This window comes from Gavialis gangeticus, unplaced genomic scaffold (genome assembly GCF_001723915.1).
Source record: "Gavialis gangeticus isolate Ggan-Ray unplaced genomic scaffold, GavGan_comp1, whole genome shotgun sequence".
NCBI classification, from domain to species: Eukaryota; Metazoa; Chordata; order Crocodylia; family Gavialidae; genus Gavialis; species Gavialis gangeticus.
In genome coordinates, this window is record NW_017729029.1 from 13,042,754 (window position 1) to 13,064,651 (window position 21,898).

Below are 21,898 nucleotides of genomic sequence, written 5' to 3' on the forward strand. Positions count from 1 at the left end.
TTCCATATTTCATCTCAAATACTGCCAAAGTACATTGCAATCAGAGAGGGTCCAGAGGCAAGACACAAGGATGAAAAGCAAGCCGTAGGAGAGCAGACTGAAGGAAAGAGGTATGTTTAATTTGGAGAAAAGGAGATGAAGTGAGGGAGTCAGGTTAACAATTTTCAAATGTTTGCAAGGCTGCTTTAAGGAAAATAGAGAAACATTGTCCTCCCATCATATAGAGCAGGAAGCCTGATGTAGAATACATGATTAGAACAAATCTCAGGACAAGCTTCCTCACAGGAGAAGAACAAAAGGTCAATGGAACAAACTCTCCAGGGAAGTTGTGGAATCTTCTTCAGATGAGTTTTTCAAGAAAAGGCTGAATGAGTGTCTGTTTGGGATGGTTTATGAACAGTAAGCCTTTCATCTGTACAGGAACTTCGGCTACATAGAATCGTAGGGTTGAAAGCAACTTTGACAGCTATGAATGGAGGCCAACTGTGGGCGTATCACTCAACAACCTTCCACATGCAACATTTTCAGTGGGACTTCTTACTGAAAGGCAGCAATCTTGGAGCTGGAATTCAGGACAAATATCCAATAAAACAGCTCAAGAGATGTGAGGGAAATGTTGGTGATGAACATGGGCAGACCTCTGAAGGCTTCATCTATAACACCTGTCTGCAATCAATTGCATATTACTCTATCTATCTACTTTACAAGAGTAATGCATTTTGGCTTTGGAAGATGTGATCTAGAGTATTGACACCTAATGCATAGAGCTTGAGCCACCCTAGTCTGTTTGAGCAGACAGTTTTGTCTCTAAAACTGGGAGTAGTCATAGAAATCATAGAAATGAAGGGCTGGAAGGGACCTCAAAAGATCATTGAGTCCAACCTACCTGCTCTGGGCAGAAATACTGCTGTGATCAAATGATCCTAGCAAGGTGTCTGTCCAGTCTTCTCTTGAAGACTTCCAAGGTTGTGGACTGCACTACCTCCTTGGCAAGTGTATTCCAGATTCTGGTCACCCTTACCATAAAGAAGTTCTTCCTTACTTCCAACCTGAAACCTTCCTCTAACAATTTATGGCCATTACTCCTTGTTGTCCCCTGGGGTGCCCTAGTGAACAGTTTTCTCCCAGCTCTCAATATTCACCCCTTACAAACTTATAGACAGCCATCAATTCCCCCTTCAGTCCTCTCTTCCCCAGGCTGAACAGGCCCAGATCCCTTAGTCTTTCCCCATAAGATTTGTCCTCTGGGCCCTTAATCATTCTTGTGGTCCTTCTCTGGACCCTTTCAAGATTCTCCATGTCTTTTTTGAAGTGTGGTGCCCAGAACTGGACCCAGTACTCCAGCTGGGGTCTCACCAGTGAGTAGCGAGGAAGTATCACTTCCTTAGCCCTGCTTGCAACACATTAGCTAATGCATCCCAGTATACTATTAATTCTGTTGACTACAGCTTTGCACTGATGGTTTATGTCCATCCTGTGGCCAGCCATGACACCAAGGTCCCTTTCAGTCATTGTGCTGGCCAGGACATGTCCTTCTAACCTATATTCATGTCACTGATTACTTCTCCCCAGATGAAGCACTCTGCATCTATCCTTATTGAACTGCATCTGGTTCCGCTCCACCCACCTTTCCAGATTGTCCAGGTCCACTTGGATCTGCATCCTATCCCCTAGCGTAACCGCTTTTCTCCACAACCAGCTGTAGGTCATTAACACAACAAGTTTAATAATAGAGTTCTAGGAAGCTATCAATGACCTGCACATAATTTTCAAGTGAACAAAGGTGCTCTTATAATCTGGTTAGCATGCATAATGTAACTGCTCATTAACCACACAGGCCTCTTGTTCTCTGTATTTTTATGGGAAAGTTGTTAACTGATGTGATGGTGTTAACTGATGTGATGGTGACACACAGTAGCTGACAGTTAATTTATGTGACGGTGACACAGTAACATACAGAAGTTTAGAGAATTCTAACAATTAGTGATCTACCAAAAACAATTTCTGTTACCATTACTTAATTTTTGGAATCCATAATCCAGCCCAGGAGCTAGAAGCAAACTCAACCTGAAATGAACAAAAAAAGGATCAATATATTCATTCACAAAAAAGATTATTAATGACTAGAAAAACATGGTACAATCTATACTGAATGTTTAGAGCCTTTGCTTTATTCTGCTTTTATGTGCACCAATATACAACTAAAATATTGCATTTGAAGTTAATAGTCACTGTAACAGGGCCCTGCGCTATTACTAGAGGTTCAGGGGAGTCTGAATAGCACCACACCCCAGAAGCACCTCTGCACACTGACCCCAGACCTGAGAGAACTCACCGGAGGCTGGGGAACCAGGTTCTGGGATGTAGCGAGTCCCTCAGCAAGGGAGCTGACATGGGTGTGGGGAGTAAGAAAGGGTTAGATACATGAGCCCAGAGTGGGAAAAATAGAAGACATTGAAAGCAGCCTCAAAGGGCTGCACCTGGCCAGGGAACAGACTGCCTGGAGTTAAGCAGGCATGGGGAGAACCTGGAGCAGGGCTCTTCTGTTTGGTTACTTGATCATTTGCTTTGTTGTACAAGCCCACAGGCTCTGCAAAATCCCTGGAAGATAAAAGGCCGCCAGAAGGGGAAGCCTGGAAGACAACTAAGTGTTATCTTATTTGTTTAACTTCTTTTGTTTGGCATCACTAACAAGCCTGGGGTGGCTGCAGCAGAGGCAAGGGCCCTAAACAGTGGGTCCTTGGCCAAAGCCAGCAGCAAAGTAAAACTGGTCAGCTCAACTAGCTTGACCAAACATATCCTGCTGTGATCTGCCCACAGCAGCCTACAGTTACGTCATGGGAAAACTGCAGAGCGAAGTCAGGTTGAGTGAGGTTTTTTTTACAATATCATCATGAACCCAAATTCCAGTGCCAAACCTTCTGATGTCAAGGTACTGCAAATGAATGGTCAGTAATTCTAATGGTCATTTGCAGGGTGAGGTGAGTGGGAATAGCAGATGTTATTCAGAAGCTCCAAAAGAACATGGACCCCACACATCCTAATTACTTGGATCCCAAAAGGACCACTCTTCAAGGAATCTCTTAGCTGTAAGCAGGCAGCAGCCCAGCTTAATAAATAGATATAGCAAGGATTCCCCACAAAGAGGCAAGAGAAACAAGTTAATCACCCTCCTCTCAATATGATAGTGATCTTTTTTGTTGCAATTGCAGCTGCAATTTTAAACCTTTTTCCTGTCCAGGAATATACTTAGTGTGGCCATCTACATTAGCTACCTAAAGATACAGATTCCGGTTGTAGCTGAAGTAGTGTACATGCTGTATGTATGTCTACAGGGTTCTAGCATTGTTCTTGAGCATTAATGCCTATAGGGGACAGCCACAGCTGCTTTTGTGGTGTGTGGTTGGGGAAGTGGATCTGGCTGTCATGGAGTTATGGGAGGAAACCAAACACTGACAGGACATCCTGAGTATGGACTACTTTCAGCCATTGGGACAGTCTTCAGTCAGTGATGTTGTTGGCAGTAACTTCTCTTTCTGATGTCTCATGTGGGATATCCTCTTTCTGGGCCTTTTGACTGGTGTAGAATTTTGGTTAGCTGTTTTGTCCTTTGCTAAGAGGTTGCTTTTGTGTGGGTTCCTGTGAAATTTGGGAAAATCTCTATGGAGCTAGTTGTATTATTTCCCTCCTCTTGTGCTTGTGGGCAGCAGAAGACAAGATGGTGAGGCAAGGAAAGGGTACAAAGGATTATGTTCCCTCTTCCACCCTGTTTTTTAAACAGAACTTGAGCATTGTTATGCTCCAAAGGGAAGGCATCTGGGGAACTGTGTGATGGGATGCTGAGGCCTGAGCTTTGGCAGCACTTACTTGAAAGGATGCAGCTCTTGCATAGATGGCCAGAATTCTGATACATCCCAATTTTGGATGGCATGACCTTGCAACCTTAATACTCTTTCAATGTGGATGGTGCGTGCAATCAATGTATTCTGGTCTGCAAACCCAGAAAAGAATTAAAATGTCAGATGTCCTTGTGATCCTACAGAGGGAATAGGTTTATCATTAAATGCAACAGTGACAGACCATAGTCTGAAGCACACATTGCGTGTTTTAGCCCCTGAAAAAGGAGAACTCAAAGTAAAAACAGGGTTCATGGAGTGACACCAGAGATAAACTGAGATCAGTGAGGTTTGGAAAAAAGAAGAAGAAAGGCAACAAAAGCAAAAAACTTAGCAATGGGAAAAGAGGTAGACAAAGCAAGAAAACCATAGGGAAGGGAGTGTGATGCAGCCTGGCAGAACTCTGCATCTTGTTGGTGACAAAAAAGATGCTTTTTCTCTAGGACAGATGACAGTTGTGTCTGGAGAGACTCAGGGTACCTTTTTAGTGCAGTAACTGCTACTCATATAGAAGTATCCAAGTCAGCATTTGATCAGCAAGCTCAGGTGCTACCAGAAGAACTCAGTGCAGGCTGTCAAATCTGCAATACAGGTAAACTCTCTGAAAGTTAATTTAAAGTTAACTCAGGGTATCTACCTAATCTGTAGGCACTGAGGTGTAAACAAACCTTTTAAATGACAAGTAAGCTGAAAGAGTAGATCTTGGGATGAAAAGAGTCAGAACAAGATTCAATGAGTCAGAACAGGATTCGGCATAAAGGAATGTTGAAATCTGAAATTCAAGATGACTGAGAGCAATTTAAGAGAAATGATTGCTTGCCAACGCATTGGGAAACAGGAAAAAAGATTAGCTATTGGAGCAGAGAATTCAGTGTGCTAAGAGCTGGAAAGTGAAAGGAGTTGCAGTGGAGAACTGGGAGGCAGCCACAAGAATGCTGCAGGTTTCCATATACAATGCAGGTGATCCTGGAAGCGTAGATGAAAAGAAAGCAGGAAGGAAATAACACAAACTCCCAAAGGAACTAAAATAAAAGTTTGTCTTGGGATAGGCCTATGTACTACTCTCAGAAACTCAAGATTAGCTCGGCACAAACCAAACTGTGAAAGCCAGTCACATCCTGACTCATGCACATTGAAACATTTAGTGGCAGTGTTCTGTTTATGTATTAACGTGTCCTCTTGGAAGCCATTTTATAGATGCTGAGAAGTTCCTAAGCACCCTTTCCTTTTCTTTCCTGTTCCCAGAATTTAAAAAAAAACATGAAAAATAGGGGAGGGAGAGAAGCAGTATAAAACAGGATATTTCACACCCTAATGGAAAAAATATCTACTTCCCTTTTCCTAAAAATGAGCACAAACCCAAATGAGTGATTGCAAAACTCCTCAAAGGGCTGAGTAAGTTGGACTACAACATGTTAAAATTCTGCTGGGATAGAAATGCTTGAAACAGCTTTTATGGAGGCTCTCTGTGTGCTAAATTTACTTTGTTATTCATGGTGTGGTATAATACCTAGAAGCCCAGTGTGTTAGTTGCTGTGCAAATCCCATAAGGCTCTCCTCTGTTTTATAAGTTATTCTGTTCTCTTATTGTAAGCTGCCCTGAGCCTTCGTTTGAAAGGTCGGCCTACAGATCAAAGAACTAAAAGACAGCCACGGCCCTGAAGGGTTTACAGCAGGGGTGCTCTCAACCTCTGGCTTGTGGGCCACACCTGGGCTAACAGGCCATGTCATTCAACGTGTAGCTCTCCCTACAGGTCTGCAAATTTGGCTGCGAGGCTGTGTTGGCAGCCTTAATTAAAGTGTCATCCACAACCAAATTTCCACACCTGTGAGGAGCCCTGGGGACCGGATAGCATGGCCCCATGCACTGGCTCAAGCACACGGGGCAACACAGGGCCTGATCCCAGTATGTGGGGGCACACAGGGCCTGATCCCATAATGCATGGCCCTATCTGGACCAAACTCTTGTCTAGCCTGTGGGACCAAAAGACTGGGGAGCACTGGTGCAAACTAGTGATTCTCAACCAGATGGCTGTGGCACCTTTGAGATCCTTTCAAGGGTGATGTGGGGTGCCGTATAAAGGTTAGGTGTGCAGACAAGGTGCACATGGTAATTCCAGAGATTTAATCTAGGAGTCCACAGCATTGGGTACGTTCTGCCTTAGGGGTGGTCTTTTCCAAGTCTGGTGTCACAGAACAGCAGCTGTTTTTTTCCTGTAATTAGAAAGCCCCCACCCCCTCCTTTGTGGTTAAGCCTGCCTCAGAGGCACTGGGTGTTGACTGCAGCGTAGGCTGGCTATGTCACTGGGCTTGTCCAATGTTCCTGCTGTGTCCAAAGCCAGAGGTTCCTGGCTAGGGGGTCTTGCCCCTCCACTCAGGGTCACACTGATGCTATATTTGAGGTCAGGAAGGAATTGTACCCCATGGTGACATTGGTACAGATTGGCAGGATTTTGCCTTCCTCTGTAGCAGGGGGCATGGCCTCTCCCTGCGATCTCTTGAGCACATATTAACAACCTTTTACAGAAACATGATATTGGCTGCCATCATTCCCCTGCTTTACCTGTGGCAAGTTTGGGCATGATGTCTGGTGCAGTGTCAGAGTTGATGGTAGTCTTATGAAGAGTTTAGATGATGGATTTGTCTGGGATGGTTTAGACAGAGCTGATCCTGCCTCGGGCAGGGGTTGAATTAGATGCAATAGCTGGAGGTCCCTTTCAGCCTCACTTCTCTAGGATGTCTATGAAAACTAAGACCTGCTGTTCTCTGAAAGGAGCGGAGTCTCCCAATGGGTGACTCGAGTGTACTGAGGGAAGCTTCAAGCTGAGAGGTGCAGAGCCGCTGGTGTTGGCTACCACCTCTTCCACATCAGCAGCATGAGTGATGGCTGTGGATGGTCACAGAAGTCATTTGACTTCATGGCTCATTGTCACATCCCTTCTGAACTCTTCACGCCACAGGTGCTAATGACCGTCTCTTCTGAATGCTCATGGTGTTCCCCCCCATCCAGCTAGCCTTCTGTTGTGTCATGGCTGCTCCTGGTCATGCAGCTCCTATTTCACAGCCCTCCTATTTCACACCAGCTTCCTTGCTGAAGTCCATGGCGCCAGCTCAGACTTGGCAATTTTCATGCACCAGCTTCGCTGGTCCTGATACTATGTACGGATGCCCAGCATGCTTTCTGCATCAAGTGCTCTGCTCCTGGCTTAGTCACAGCTTGAGATCTGGTGGTGGCCAGAGGCAACACGGCAAAACAGATGTCAAGAGCTGCAAGGAGATGGCTGCCCACTGACTCTAATGGCGCCACCACCTCTACCCAGCGATTGCCTGTTTGGAGGGACAGTGTCTCACCCTCCAAGCAGAGGGTGGAGGAAGGGAAAGGAGAGGATTCCCAGTCTGTGGGAAGGCTGGTGACATCTGTGGACAAACTGGCGGCTCCTGGATGCGATTCTTCAGTCACCTCAAGTGTGCTGTGATAGAGATGGTCTTCAACGGAGGGCTTGGCCATCTCTGGGTGGCTTTGAACTCATTCCAGTGACCTTCTGCGGCTCCAGGACGGGATTTTTTAAGTCGCCTCAAGCAAGCAGTGGTAGGGACACTCTTTCAGCAGAGGGTTTGCCCATCTCAACATGGCTTTTAACTCATCCCAGTGCCCTTCTGCAGCTCCAGGGTGTGATTCTTCAGTCGCCTCAAGGGACCCATGGTAGGGATGGTCTTCAATGGAGAGCTTGCCCATCTCAGGGTGGCTTTTAACTCATCCCAGCGCCCTTCTAGTGCATCCAGAATGGGATTCTTCAGTCACCTGAAATAAACTATGGCAGGGATGGTCTTCAACCGAGAGGTTGCCCCTCTTGGGGTGGCTTTTAACCCATCCCAGTGCCCTTCCGCGGCTCAGGATGTGATTCTCCAGTCACCTCAAGCGAGCCGCGATCGGGATGGTTTTGCACTGGCGGGCTTGCTGAGTCCGGGTGGCTTTTGACTTATTCCAGTGCCTTTCTGCAGCTTCAGGGTGCGATTCTCCAGGCAAGGCGAGCGAGCCATGGTTGGGATGGTCTTCAATGAAAGGTTTGTACATCTCAGGGCAGCTTTGAACTCATCCCAGTGTCCAGGATGGGATAATTCATTCACTCCAAGCGAGCAGTGGCAGGGAGGGTCCTCAGTGAAGGGTTTGCCCCTCTCAGGTCGGCGTTTAGCCCATTCAGGGCACGACTTTCCAGTCCCCTCAAACGCATGGTGCACAATGGAGACCTTCCCCTCTCAGGGGGGCTTGTCACCCGGCCCAGGGCCCTTGCCCCTGGGACAGCCGTGACAGGAATGGCTTCCCACGGGGGCTCCCAGTTCATCCCAGCACCTCCTGTCTGGCTGCGCTCAGGCCGGGCCCGGGGAGAAGGAGGAGGAGGCTACTCGGCTCCTCGCAACCCCAGACCCGCCCCCGGGCGGGGACGTGACGGGGCGGTGGCAGCCCAGCTTTCCCGTCCGGCCCGGCCCCGCCGCGCCGGGAAGACGAGGGAAGCGAGCCGAGCCGAGCCGGGAGCGGGCACCAGCGGCCATGGGCCCCCTGCTCCTCGCCCTCCTCACGGCGCTGGGGCTGCGCGCGGGTGAGCGGGCCGGACTGTGCGGGCGCCGCCTGTTGTGTGAAGGGGTCGTTGGGGGGTTGGGAGGACCGCCTGTTGTGTGAGGGGGTTGCTTCTTTTGCGGGGAGTTTGGACCGCCTGTTGTGTGAGGGGGACTGCCCCTCTTGTGCAGGGCAGTTGTAGGGGACTGGCGTGCGAGGGGGACCGCCTGTGGAGGGGACCGCTTGTTTTGGGTGGGGTCGGGAGGACCGCCTGTTGTGTGGGGGGAGATTGCCCCTCTTGTGTAGGGTTGTTGGGGGGATTGCTTGTTCCGTGGGAGTTAGGGGACTGCGTGTTGTCCGAGGGGGGGCTGCTTGTTTTGGGGGGGGTTAGGGGGACCACCTGTTGTAGGGGACGATTGTGGGGGTTGCTGTGCGGATTGCCTGTGGCGAGGCGACCGCTTCGGCTAGCGCACGTCTATCCCCTGCTCCTGTGAGCCAGGCTGAACCTGCCCCAACACAGACATGGCAGAGCAGCGTGGGATTTTGTTCTTTCCCAGGTTTTTCATTGGGAATGAGCAGCTTTGCATATAAGGGCAGGTTTATCCCCTTGTGTACTTGGGCACTGGACCCTGCTTTCAGTTTCTCCTTGCTCTTTCTAAATAAAGCTCACACGCCAACAAGGAAGAAAGAAAACTTTTTATATCCACTGGGGGGAAAAGGAGGTTTATGCCCCAAATGAGCAAGGCAGACGCTCAATATGAACCCCAAACTACTTCTCAGTTGGTCTCTCTCAACTACTGCTAGATTAAACCTGATTTTTGTCTCTCTAATTAAAGAAATCCAGAAGAGCATTGCTAATATAACAGCTGTAAACATAACTGTAGTTTAAAAAAATGAGTCTACATTTCAAAAGGCGTCCCTTTGTAAGCCAAAATGCTGATCCGAAAGCCTGCAGAAATTATATTTAATAAGTTGGTACTAATAATTTTTAATAAGCTGGCTTCCTCTCTACAAGATGTTATGTCGAAACTGAACTTGGCCTGACTTTTCAAGCCTGTGGGTAAAGGCTGACCCTTTTGCCATTTCAAAGTCTGCTGCAGAACTTGGAGACATCAGCGGTGGAAATGCATGATTCATTTCTGCCTTGCTTCATTGCCCAAGATAAAATATATTTTTTTCCCTTTTAAAACTTGGTTTTGAATCATTTTGTTTTTTCCTCCTATTGTAAGTGTATCAAAGTAGAATGTCATTTTAATTATCACTACAGCGCTGTATGTGTCTCTGGACATATGGAAATAATGAATGATTGTAACGTGGTGTAAGTGGTTTCCTTAAAAGAAGTTGGAGTTGGCTCATGACTGCTGATAGTATCTTTTATCTACATCCTCCCTACGAACTTTCTAAGTCTACAGTGGTTTTTTTCAGTAAAATAGATGCTATCTTCATAATCAAATTTTAAATCAAGTTTCTCTGAATAGTATTGAAATGGAAAGTTTCTTCAATTAAGCATTGTTTGATTTTGTGTGTGTGTGTTTGTGTAACGAAACGCATTGGTTTTTAACACCCTGGTTAAAAGGGTGAAATACAACCTTTTACATCATCTTAAAAAAAAACTAAATGAGTTTTTTTAAATGGGCAGAAATTGAAGAAAGCAGAACTGAAGATTCTTTTGTATAGAGACTGTGGTGATTTTTTTAATATTTGGTGTCGAACCAAAGAGAGGTGTAAGGACAGAAAAACCATAGAAAAAGTACAGTGATCTCAACTATGGGTTATTTTGACCTGTACTTTAAATCTTCTGCATGTGGATCTATATACCAAATACATCTACATAGTGTTTGGTGGCATTTGTGTATTATTTCTACAACATCTCACTGCTGGAAGCTGAAGGCAGAGGCTTTTGTCAGGTACACTTTGCTGCTGTGGTGTTCATGGGGTCCTGGGTTATTTTGCAACCTGTTTCATAGCCTGCTGATATGCAGCTTCTGTATGACAGCATATTGGTCTTGGGGAGACACTTTGCCTGTTCAGTGTTTGTGTCCTTATCTGCTCCTAATAGTAGCCTTTCCCCTTTTAGCACATCTTATCCAAATCACAGTCTACATTCAGGGAAAGGTATGCTGAACGGACAGCTTACGCCACAAATTTAAAGGTACCGAGGCATGATATTCTGAGTTGCAAGTCTATAATTGTAGGGGTCCTGCATCAGTATTTATTTAACTGAACTTCACACAGTCTCTCCAAATGCATGAAATCTGAAAAGGAAGTCATAAACATTGCAGTTTAGGTCGCTACATCATTTTTCATTTTAATTGACAAAAGCACCAAGGTCACCTGGATGCTTATGGGAGGCATATTCTACACTAGCTTTTTAAATACAAGTTTTCCTCCCCTGCCCTCTCAGAAGCTAGCATAAAGCACAAGGCCTGAAAATGGCATTGATATTCTGAAACTTATTAGGTTTAAATTTGTTATGCTAATGAGGTTTATTTAGGCTTTATACCTTGCAAGACGCCTTTCGGTTACGAACAGCTTGATCCTGCAGGTGCTTCTAGATGGCTAAATTCTGAGCATTGTAATTGTCTCACTGAAGGGCTTCTGTGGGACTACTGACTGGCCTCAGTGACATCCCACGCTGTCAGAAGTGATTGGAAAATAACAGCAATGCTATTTCCAAAGCCTGCAGTAATTCTCGTTAATTAGTAGGGTGATGGGCAAGGATACCTTGACACAAGGTATTGAGCAAGAGATTGGATTTCTTTTAGGCAGAAAAAAACTCATTAGTTTTAGTTCCCTGCAAATCACCAAATTCACGAAACCATTTTATAAGGGGTGGGGAGGAGGGGAACAAATATGATTAGAGGCTAAACTGTCTTTTGAAAGGTTGATTTGGTTTTGTCACCAAAACATGTCAGAGCATGGTAGAAGAGCAATAGAAAGAGTACTAGAAAGCTTTTTTTCCCTGTTGCAAAGGATGTTCTTCAGTTACTGCTGTTTTGCATGTTCATGCAGATTAAACACTAAAATACTGGTGACCAGGTGTTGCATTGTGCAAGCACATATAACACTAAATTATAAAAACAAATTATGGGGTAGAATTGGTACTTTATTTTTTTTTCTTTTTAGTCACTGTATGATCTCTAGTACCCTATGCAATATAAAAATGTAGTGATCAAAGCCCAAGGCATCTCCTAGGATGTATGGACCAGCTGGTAGCTAAGTCAAGCTTGGCAGTAGTTCTTCCAAGAAGTCTATGGGTGGTTTTTAAGTTGGACAGAGCAGTTTCTCTCTTTCCACTGACCCATTTGAATGATCATAGGATCATAGAAAATGGGGGTTGGAAGGGACCTCTGGAGGTCACGTCTAGTCCAACCCCTGCTCCAGCCAGGACCAGCTCCAACTACATCATCCCTGCCAAGGTTAGCTGGGTGTTCAAAACCTCCAAGGTTGGAGACTCCACCACCTCTCTGGGGAGCCTGTTGCTTGATGTTCCTTTCATAGTGGACACCTGGAAGTGCTAACTCCAGCTGTAGAAGCCAACCTCATTTGGCCTCTTCTGTTAGTGCCTTGTTTCTTAAATGTAATAACAAACATAAATTCAAAATGCTTCCCTGCTGCTTAAAACTTGCTGGCTGCCAGGTTGATAACTATTGAGAAACGGAGTCTGGCGCATTTTGCGTTCCTTCCCTTCCTCTGGTGTATCTGTGTTTTTCCAGGCTTGCTTACTGCTTCCCTTGTTTTCTGTCATGGTCAAATGAACATATTGGAACTTGGAAGTTAAGACCCAAATTGCACCTCAGTGCACTATCCTGGGTTGAGCATAGCGCATACATTTTCTTATCCCCAGAAACCTCCAAGTCAGTTCTTCTGTTTACTTCTTGCTTTCGAGAGGTAGAAATTTTCTGCAGGTATATGCCAGTAACAAGTTATTGCTCGCCAAATATCAACGTTCCTTACTCTGCCCTTGAACTTAAAATGAGATTAGTCTGTTTTACATGCTTACTTAGGGGGGTGGAATTGAAAAGGGTGAACTTTTGTGGATGATAGAAATGCACTTACCAACAGAAACCAGATTATCTATCATCAGCCATGTGAAAACTTGTACTCACTTTGAGCCTGCTTTTGAGAATAGGATACAATCAGACAAAAAAGGAGATGAGAGTTAGATTTGTATATGCACTTGAACACTGCATCCATCAGATGTGTGACATCCCACAGCCCTGCCCCTCAAAATGAGATTTGTCATTTGATGAAGGAGTATTAAGTACGCAAGCCTGGATGTGCCCAGCTTCTTCATTCAGGGCAAATAATAATCTAGTTAATGATACCTAAAATCCATAGGCTACAAAAGTTGACCCTGTGTAAAACTTCATTTTGTTCACCTATTTTTTGAGATCCCCATGCATTTTGCTCTATTTTTAGAACAGTGATTCTCAAGCAGGGTGCCGAAAGATCTTTTCAATGGACCCACAGGGTGCCATGCAAGTTTACCACTAGCAGGTGTGCAAACAGGTTTTACAAGATAAACCTAGAGATTTCAAACACATTCATGCGGCTAAAAGCCATCTGACTTGCGTTTTTTCCGCGTTCTTTGCAAGAAAAGAATTGCTCGGTTATTTTTCAGTGGTCAAAAAAACAGCAAAAGCTAAAAGCAGGCATTTTCCACGGGATGCCTTGAATCTAAAAGGATCGAGAACCTCTGTTTTAGAGCTATTTGGGGACATAACCCTAGCTGTAGAGTACATAGCAGACATTTCTATTAAAATAAAGTACAATATGCAAAACAACCTATAGGTGCTGCTAGCACATTTTATAGTGGGATTTAGAGCTGTTCTAAAAGCAAAGCCTGTTGTCAAGTGAATAGATTTCTTAAAAATGCATATATTTGTATCCTTTTATTTAAGAACCTAGTTCTGATAGAGAAGGACAAAATTTAAAAACTGTAATATAAATAGCTTAGAATATAGGCCCTGTAAAAAAACTATTGAAGTAAGTTTGACAGAATTGGTCAGTTTAGAGGGGGAAGGGGGTTTCCCCTCAGAAACTCTTTATTTTTTCTTGGAAAACTGAAAACTTTTTGCATATAGTCAGGAAAGTTTTTGTTTTTATGAAATGATGACATCTTCCATGGGAAGTGGACAGTGTTCCTGGAAGTTAATTTAAGCAAAAAAACAATTTTCAAAGCCGTACACTTCTGACCGAATTTTGTTTTACTGGCGCAGTACATAATATTTGTGGTGCTCATAACTTTTTTTTTTTTGCTTTTGCTTTTCTAGGAACAGAAGTTCTGCCTCCATCCAACGTGAGTTACTCTGTTGTCCAGATATGTACATTGAAATGGACATGGAAACCTCCGGAGAACGTTAGCCGTAGCTGTGATTTGGAATATTCCACGGACATTGCGATTAATGGTATATTACAAGGAAGGAGTGTAAGTTCCTCAAGTGTTTGAATTAAAAAACCTGTGATTTACTCTCTAAGAAAGTACACTGTAGTTAAATTCATACACTTGACCAATTATTCCATGATGGGATGTGGACTATTCGGAGATCAAAAACAACAGCATAGCTATCGGCAGATTTTAGATAAAGCAGTTGGTGATCATTCATAAACAGCATGATAGTAACAAATAATGGATGTTTCTGTCTCTCTTCTTAAGTGAAACTAATAAATGCATAAACTACCTTAATTTCCAAGAGGATTACATGAAGGTGAATTTCTTGAAAGAGCCAGTTACCCTGACTTTGGGAAACCATTTAGAGGGGTTCAGTCCAGGAGAGAGATGTGTAAGGTCTTATACACTTAGCCTGTCAGAATTCAACCTAACTCTACTTTTTCCTGATCTTTCTCCAAGTCTTTGCATCTTGGCTGCAGTCTAGTCTTCTAGGTGCTGTGGGAATGCCCCATGGAAACACTGCTAGCTACTGAGTACTATTAGGTTGTCTGGCTTGATGTTCGTGGTAGCACCTTTGTTTTGATTGCTGCATTCTTTCCTGCCAGTCCAACATGCAAATAATTTGGCAATAGCACACTGTCTGCTGGCTGCAACTTGTTTGTTGTGTGGTAGCTGAAATGTCAGTCAGTGTTCAGTTCATGCTATCAATTCCATAGTTCTCTGCTTATGTGAATTTTCTTCTGTTGGAGTCATGGGCTTTGAGTGCTTTTTCTTCTGCTAAGATTTTGGACGATTTCAGGAAAATTAAAGATGCTAGATTGACTTCACTGGATCCCTTTTCTTTCTTAATCCTTTGCTCAGGCAGCAGCATTGAAATTGGCCCATTTTGCTGTAGACTGGGAAGAATTTGTCTAGGCAGAAGAGTGTACTCTATCCTACAGTCGACTCTTCATCTCTAGGTTGCCAAACTGTCCTAGCCCATTGGGAGGTGGTTTGATATCATGACATGCTGGTTGATTTGCTTGAGCATGTTGCTGATAGAGACTTACTTTTTGTTAGCTTTAAATACGCTTCTTTCTTCCTTCCTTTCCCTTTGTTTCCATTTTGAAGCATCAGCTGTTTATTCAGTTCTAGAACTGGTTTTGAGTTGGGCCATTTTTGGATTAGTTCTAATGCATTTTAGTAGTCACTGATTTCCTTGTACTTTTAATGTGTTTGGGCACTGACATTTTGTTTCTTTAAACTTAGCAATGGAGTAAGAAACTTTTTCGTGTGGAAGATGTACCCATGAATAAGGAAGTTTGTTTAAAAGTGAGAAGTGAATGTAAATCAGACAATGCCAGTAACCCAAGTGACTGGGCGGAAAGTCTCATTCTACCAAAAGGTACTGCTCTATGATCAAGTCTTGAACATGTTACCTTCTTTACCAGTGACTAACTAGACATTATCTTTGGTTTCTGTGACTATATTAAAAGGGCTACATTTTTAATATTAAATCTTTGTATTTAGATGTTCATTAAGCTAAGGCTAGGAACAGATGTTGCACTTGTCCTGGGACAAGTTGTGCCTGTGTTTGCTCCAGAAGAGAAGTCCTGGATTTGGCATATACACACATCACCCTTCCAATCAGGGCTTGACAAGTGGCTGAATAAACTGCCACTTTTCTGCCATTAATTCAACGATGCAGTCCTGGGACAACCATTCAGATGCACTTCTAAATATCTGGGGATAAACTTCTTTTTAGGGTTTGTCCCAGATCAACAGACATGGATGTTCGAGCAGTTGCCCTGTCATGAATAAAATGGCTTCTCCCGAGATGTATACAATGTCTGTTTGTAGCCTAAAAGTGTGTGCACCTTACCACATTCTCAAGAAGCTTTCAAAGCAAGCTGTGTAATTATTACTTGAGTTCAGTGTTGCTTACTCTTTGCTATCATCTCCTCCAAGAAAAGCAAAACCTAGAACTTGCAGGTAAGTCAGCTTGGAAATGATTATCATGCGTTTGTAATGTTGATGTCTGTCTTCTGTGTGGTGTTACTGAGTTCGAGGCCTCTGCTTCACATCCCCAAATTCTGTTTGTAAAGTTTGCCCATGAATGGTTTAGGGAAGGATGCTTAGGTAGCATCAGGAAAAATGAGTGTCAATAGGCAACATGAATGATACGGCACAGTCCAGTAGGAGAGAAAATAACAGCAAGGCAAGGAACATAATGCAGGTGCTGGCTGACAAATCAGATGGCAAAAAAGGTGAGCCTGAAAGGAACAGGTGTGTGCTGGGGAGGTGCAGAGGTCTGGATGACTTTTTCTTTTTGCCCTTTGAGGTTAGGATTGTTCTAATGAACTGCAGAAGTGGATCCTTATGGCAGAAAGGATTAAGCAGATTATTATTTTAAATTTGTATATAGACCTTTCATGGACATCTGTTTTCTTGGTATCCAAGTACCCTTCTAACTCTCCTGTAATCTTTAAATAGTCATGGCTACAGGGGAAATTCAAGTCAGGAGTAGAAATGAGTTTCAGATTTGGGACCAATTACAGGTTTGTCTGCTTATGAAGGTAACATGCATATTCAAAACTTGGGAGGGTTGCTACTTGCTGGAGGGGAGATGAACATACCTGTTCTAGTATCTTAATTAGTGCAGACAGGAGGGGTTGGTTAGAAATGATTATGTTCTTGAGAAGAAAGGTTAACTTCTGTGCATGAGAGAAAGAGGTGAGGTTAAACATGACAGATCTAATTCTGTGGCTGCTCTGTACATGCGATATCCTGTTGACTACTTGATTCACAGTGACTTTGCAGTCATTTTATTTTTATCATTCTGTGATGTGATTTAGGTCTTAAATACAGTAAAATGTTTACAGGTATGGTGGGCTTATCTAAATACTCAACTTTGGCCCACAGTTACCATTCAGCAGCATTTGGAGATCTACTGATAATCATATTCAAAATACAGGGAAACAATTGTAAGTAACTTGGTAGGCATTGGCAGGTTTTTCTTAGCAACAGCTCTGCAGTTCCCAACTTGGCAGTAATAAATACTCCTTTTAAATTAATCCTAGAGCACCTGTGGTTTAAGAAAAACTGGTACTTTCTTGATTTCACTATAGTAGATCAGAGTCAATAAAAACAACATTTAGTGCTATTGTAACTTGCTTGTGATTAGTAGGGGCTTCTAGGGATTTCAGTTGAGCCATGCTGCTTTTGCAAGTGGGTAACTTGCATGGTCAGACTCAGGTATTCATTCCAGCCTGAAGCCACATGCTGCCTCTCAAGTATCTACTGGAAGGGGAATAGCAGCAACTTAGATTTGCTAAATGATGAGAGGCCCTTGCTGGGAGGTTGTGTATGTGTGTGCATGGGTGTGTGTGGTTTTCTTCTTTTTAAAGAAAGAAAAAAGGAATGTTAAGAGGGTTTTTAAACTTGCGTTTCAGGTGTACCAGATACAGAGGCTAGTAACATAAGCTGCATTTGGCACAACTTGAAGTCTATGGTTTGTACTTGGCTTCGTGGAAAGAAAGCAAGTGATAGGACCAACTACACTTTGTACTACTGGTTTGTATTGACTGGCTTCTATTTTCTCTCTGGCTTACAAATACTCTTATGCTTATCTCCTCTTGTACATTGAGTGGCTTGTATTTGTGAGTTGCTTGTCCTCTGGAAGAGCTCTGAAGATCTGTATAAAAATTAAAATGTTAGTCCTGGCTGGCAGGAAACTTCCCCTACTCTGAGTTACAGTAGCCTCAAAAGATTGCTCATGCCGGCTTGTTGGGACCTGATTTGCTTATGGAAAGCATTGGTGTGGTTCTCAGGCTTATTTAAAAGTAGCTGTAATTCACTAACAGGGGAGTCAACTGGGAGCTGGCACAGAGTTTTGCTGATGATTATGAAAGGCCTTTTCACAAAGCTGGGCTGTCGTTTAGATTAAAATTACTCATCTGCTCATTCACCATTTCTAAAAACCTTTGGAAATCATGTGAAATGCAAACAACACATTGCAGGCAACCATCAAGCCTTTTGGATCATGGTGTATGCATGAGAGGTCACCAAGACCTTCGGACATGTATGCCTAGGCAAGAGTATGGAGGCTGCCCAGATTTTCCATCCCCCCATTGAGATAGTATCCAAAGGCCAGTGCTTTCACAGCAGTTATAAGCACATCTGGACCATTGAACCACAACAGTGGGTAACATTTAGTAGTAGTTTGGTATAAGTCATTTCTCTCCAGTGTCTGATTCATCTCTGGACGTCACAGTGCTGGATGATATGATGTTATCCTCTCGAGACCCTCCCTTCCCAAGTAACTTCCATAAATAGCCACCTGCTATAAGACAGAGTTGTGGAAAAAGAAAGGATTTGGCACTGATATATGTGCATGCTAACTCAGGCACGTTCTCACAAATGGCTGGTTTCCTCTGCATGTCAGCTTTCATTAGCTTCCAGAGAAAGGCAGAAGTTTATCTCTGGAGCCTCTGGAAGCTCAGAGTTCCCTTGTTGCCACTTGACTTTGCAGTGGACAGCAATGAGTTATTTTACAGTGTATTAAATAAATAAAAAGTGCCTGTCTCCTTTTCTCTCCGGTTCTAGTTACTGAGATGATTAAGGGTAAACATAAGCAAACAAAATAAAAGTGAGTTACAAGGGGACAGGGATTCATGTGCATCAGCTGCTCCAGCCTCTTTTCTTGCCCCACAGTAAGTGCAAGCTAACCCTCTGTAGTTTAGCCCTATTGCATTGAGGGGTAAGCTGCACTGGCTTAGCTTTCCCTTCTCATGGTTAATAGTTGGCAGATGGGCAGTCACCACAGGGCAACTAATAAGCAGTTAACTACCTGTTCTCCCTTAATTCGCTGTAGCTTGTGCCCTGAATTTTCTTTCACTGTGTAGGAATTAGGAGCCTGGCCCTGGATCTGATTGAGGGGTAGGGGGGAGAGGAATGTGAATTCATAGGGCTTCTCGGTGCCTTCATGGGATACCACTTTTCGCTAGGGCTGAGCCAAGTATTTTTGTGAAAAATGCAGATAAAGCTGAGAGGACCACAGGGGACAGTGCCATGTCACTCTCAAAGCTGACGTTTTCTACATGAAACTAAAATATTTTGCCCTCTTGGTCCAGCACAACCTTTCAGTTTCAAAATGTCTTGCAGCTGTATTTTAAAACAAGTGTTAAAGCACAAGATCCAAGTGAAATGTTTCCTTTTGGGAGTTGAACCAGCTATTTTATTTGACCTAACACCACATTTTTTTTTCAGTACTGGTAGTGAATGGGAAAAAACCCCCAGTGTTCTTTATATTCTGTTTTTGCCCTCCATCCAGAATCCTATCCCTGCTGGTGCAGTAAGCAAATCTAAGTAGGACACCTTAGTTAGGACTGTGGTGTGTCAGAGGACTGAGTATCTGGCCGTGAGACTGGGAAGGAGTGAAAACCCTATCCCCGCAAAGGGGGCATACCAAGAGGTTGAGTGGCCTACGGTCTGCAGAGGGCTGAGCTGGAGCTAGGGCCAAAGAAAGAGTGCATGAGTGAAATGACAATTTAGTCTAGCTCGTGAGTGTGTGTGCACGTGTGTGTGTAGGAAAAAGTGTGGCCAACCTCCATGAAGTGTCACCTTCTGCAACCTGGTAACACTGGTTTAAAAACAAACTTATTCATTGCAGCCTGGGCTTTTGAGAAGTTGCATTATATTTATATTTTATTGCTGTAGGTATGAGGGCCTGCAAAGTCACCAGCAATGTGAAGGTTACCGTATCCATGAAGGAACCTTCAGTTGTGCTTTCAAACTTGCCTTTGCAAATTCCACATCTTTGTATCCAACAATCAATATTTTGGTTCGAGGTGACTCTGAAGAAGTAAGGCCCATCTGTGAAAGTAAAGATCCAGCAACAATTGGTAGGTTTAGTTATGTTACAATCAATCATGTGTGCTTTGCAAAGTTAATTTGTTTACAGATCTACGAAAAGAATTGCTTTTGATTATGCTTGTTACCTTCTACTAGTAGTGTATGACATAGCATTCATGTCTGTATAGAGAAGTAACATTGTGAAACATTCAGAAATTGCTTGTGAGCAGGTAGGGTCCCCTTGTAATGGGTCAATGTTTTTCAAGATTGAATTTCCTAATTTCAGCAGGATAAAACTCTTCATCAGGTTTTTTGAAAGGCTGGCTCTGGTTCGCCCTGGCGTTGAGCTTTCTTGCTCTCAGCGTTTGTTATAAAATGTGTTTTATAACACTCTCCAAGTAGTTTTATTAACATTAAGCTGGAGCAGTTCATTAAAGGCCTTCCTCTCCACTGCCCTCATAAAAGTGGTGTCTTTGGGTTGATAATCTGTTTTTTCAAGTGTGTGTGGATTTTGTGTGGAGTACATTGGGTGTTTGGTTTTGGCCTGCTCAGAACCATTTCGTATCTCTGAGAAACCTTTCCAGCAATAGTGATGGGCTGCTTTTCCAGGACCAGTTCCTCTACAGAATTATGTAGGCCAGTGGATTCAGAAGAATCCTTTCCTGCTGATATAAACTGATACAGTTCGGCAGTCAACAGAGTAAAACCAGTTTACATCAGTGAAAGAGCTGGACCTTGATTTCCAGCCGTGACCCCAGGGTCATTCCTAAATGCTGCTTATTCTGGCTGTCACAAGTCTCCCGAGTGTCAGTGATGAGAGAACACGTCTAGATGTCACCAGAGCCTTTTAAATTGATTCTCTACCATCTTTAGCCCAAGTTTTAGACTCCCCAAGCACAGGAGTTGCCAGCCCTTAGTGAAAACAACAGATACAACTGATAGGCTTAACTGCAGAGTCATAATCTATCATTACATCTGTCTGCCTTTCACACTACTGGTAGCAGGGTTTAGGTTTTGGTGGGTTATTTTTCATTTTCTCCTGTGTGAGGCTTCATCCAGATAAACAAGGCACCCCATTGCCACCGGGTATTCTGGTCTGCCAGTCACTTTGTCAGCTTGTGGCACGGGAGAGCGTGTTTGGAAACCTCTGAAGATCTAGGTCTAGTACATATTTCATGTACATTGTGTAAAAAGGTTAATGACTCGTAACAAATAAAGATCTCCTTGGTATGTCTTGGGTTTCGTTCTCTATGGTGAGAATAAAGTAGATAGTTTTGTGGTATGTGTAACTGCTGATAAGCTCGGTCTTCCCATAATGAATTATTACCAACAAGTCTATTCAGACCGCTTCATCTTGATTTAAATGTAGTCACCAGTTTTGACTTCCTGCCATGAGGAAATCATGCTCTGGTTTTGAAATACCCACAACTATGTGTAGCTAAGTTGTCATAAAATATATGCAGTTTTTTAGACTGCCATGGTACGGTCACTTAAATTCATACAAATAAAACATTACAAATTATGCACATAGCCTGTTGAGCTCTGGTGCCAGTTCTTCCTTCTTTTTTCAGTGTCCTAATTGCTGTACATGAACTATGTCTTGTTACTTATCTAGTGATGCTTTTAACCAAGTACATGTGTTAAAAATATATAGGATAATGTATTTAATTTTTTAACTAACACTTATTCTTATTATTTCAGTAAAACCTGGTGCTCCAAAGATAGTAAAACTCTTGAATACCAATAATGGAATATCTCTTGAATGGCAACAACCAGACGCTTTCCAATCAGGCTGTTTAGTTTATGAAGTCGAATATAAAGACAGCAAGTCAGATACCACTACAAAAATTGAAGTAATTAATTTTTTTCATTAATTATTTACTTGGGAGCTGAAATGCATTGTGTATGGTTTTTGCAGTGGGTTAATAACAGCTAAAGTATTGATATTTTAAAAACAAAACACAATTAGTTACATGTACAGCAGGTCTCTTAACTAATTTGAAACTATTTAACTGAGTATTTTTCAGGGGGGTTCTCATGCAATAGCTTCCAGATGTATTGTAATCATACAGCTAAATCTGTATGTAGACTCCTGATCACTAGATTCCACTCCTATACTGTGGCAAAATGGTGCTTGGTACCAAATACCTTGCAGATCAGGTACACTTCATAGAATCAATGAGTTGGAAGGGACCTAGACAGATCATCGAGTCCGACCCC

The 21,898-nt window shown here is 43.3% G+C and overlaps 1 protein-coding gene across 1 annotated transcript in view; it reads left to right on the forward strand.

Annotated features, from left to right (window-relative positions):
* The first annotated feature begins 2,893 nt into the window (after positions 1–2,893).
* The window catches only part of IL13RA1 (interleukin 13 receptor subunit alpha 1), a 25,946-nt gene continuing 6,941 nt past the window's right edge, over positions 2,894–21,898 (forward strand). The window contains exons 1-7 of the mRNA XM_019521014.1: positions 2,894–2,932; positions 8,269–8,494; positions 13,734–13,882; positions 15,095–15,230; positions 17,278–17,398; positions 19,544–19,728; positions 21,380–21,531. Of these exons, the coding sequence (XP_019376559.1) occupies positions 2,894–2,932; positions 8,269–8,494; positions 13,734–13,882; positions 15,095–15,230; positions 17,278–17,398; positions 19,544–19,728; positions 21,380–21,531 (1,008 nt within the window). The remainder of the gene's footprint in view (positions 2,933–8,268; positions 8,495–13,733; positions 13,883–15,094; positions 15,231–17,277; positions 17,399–19,543; positions 19,729–21,379; positions 21,532–21,898) is intronic.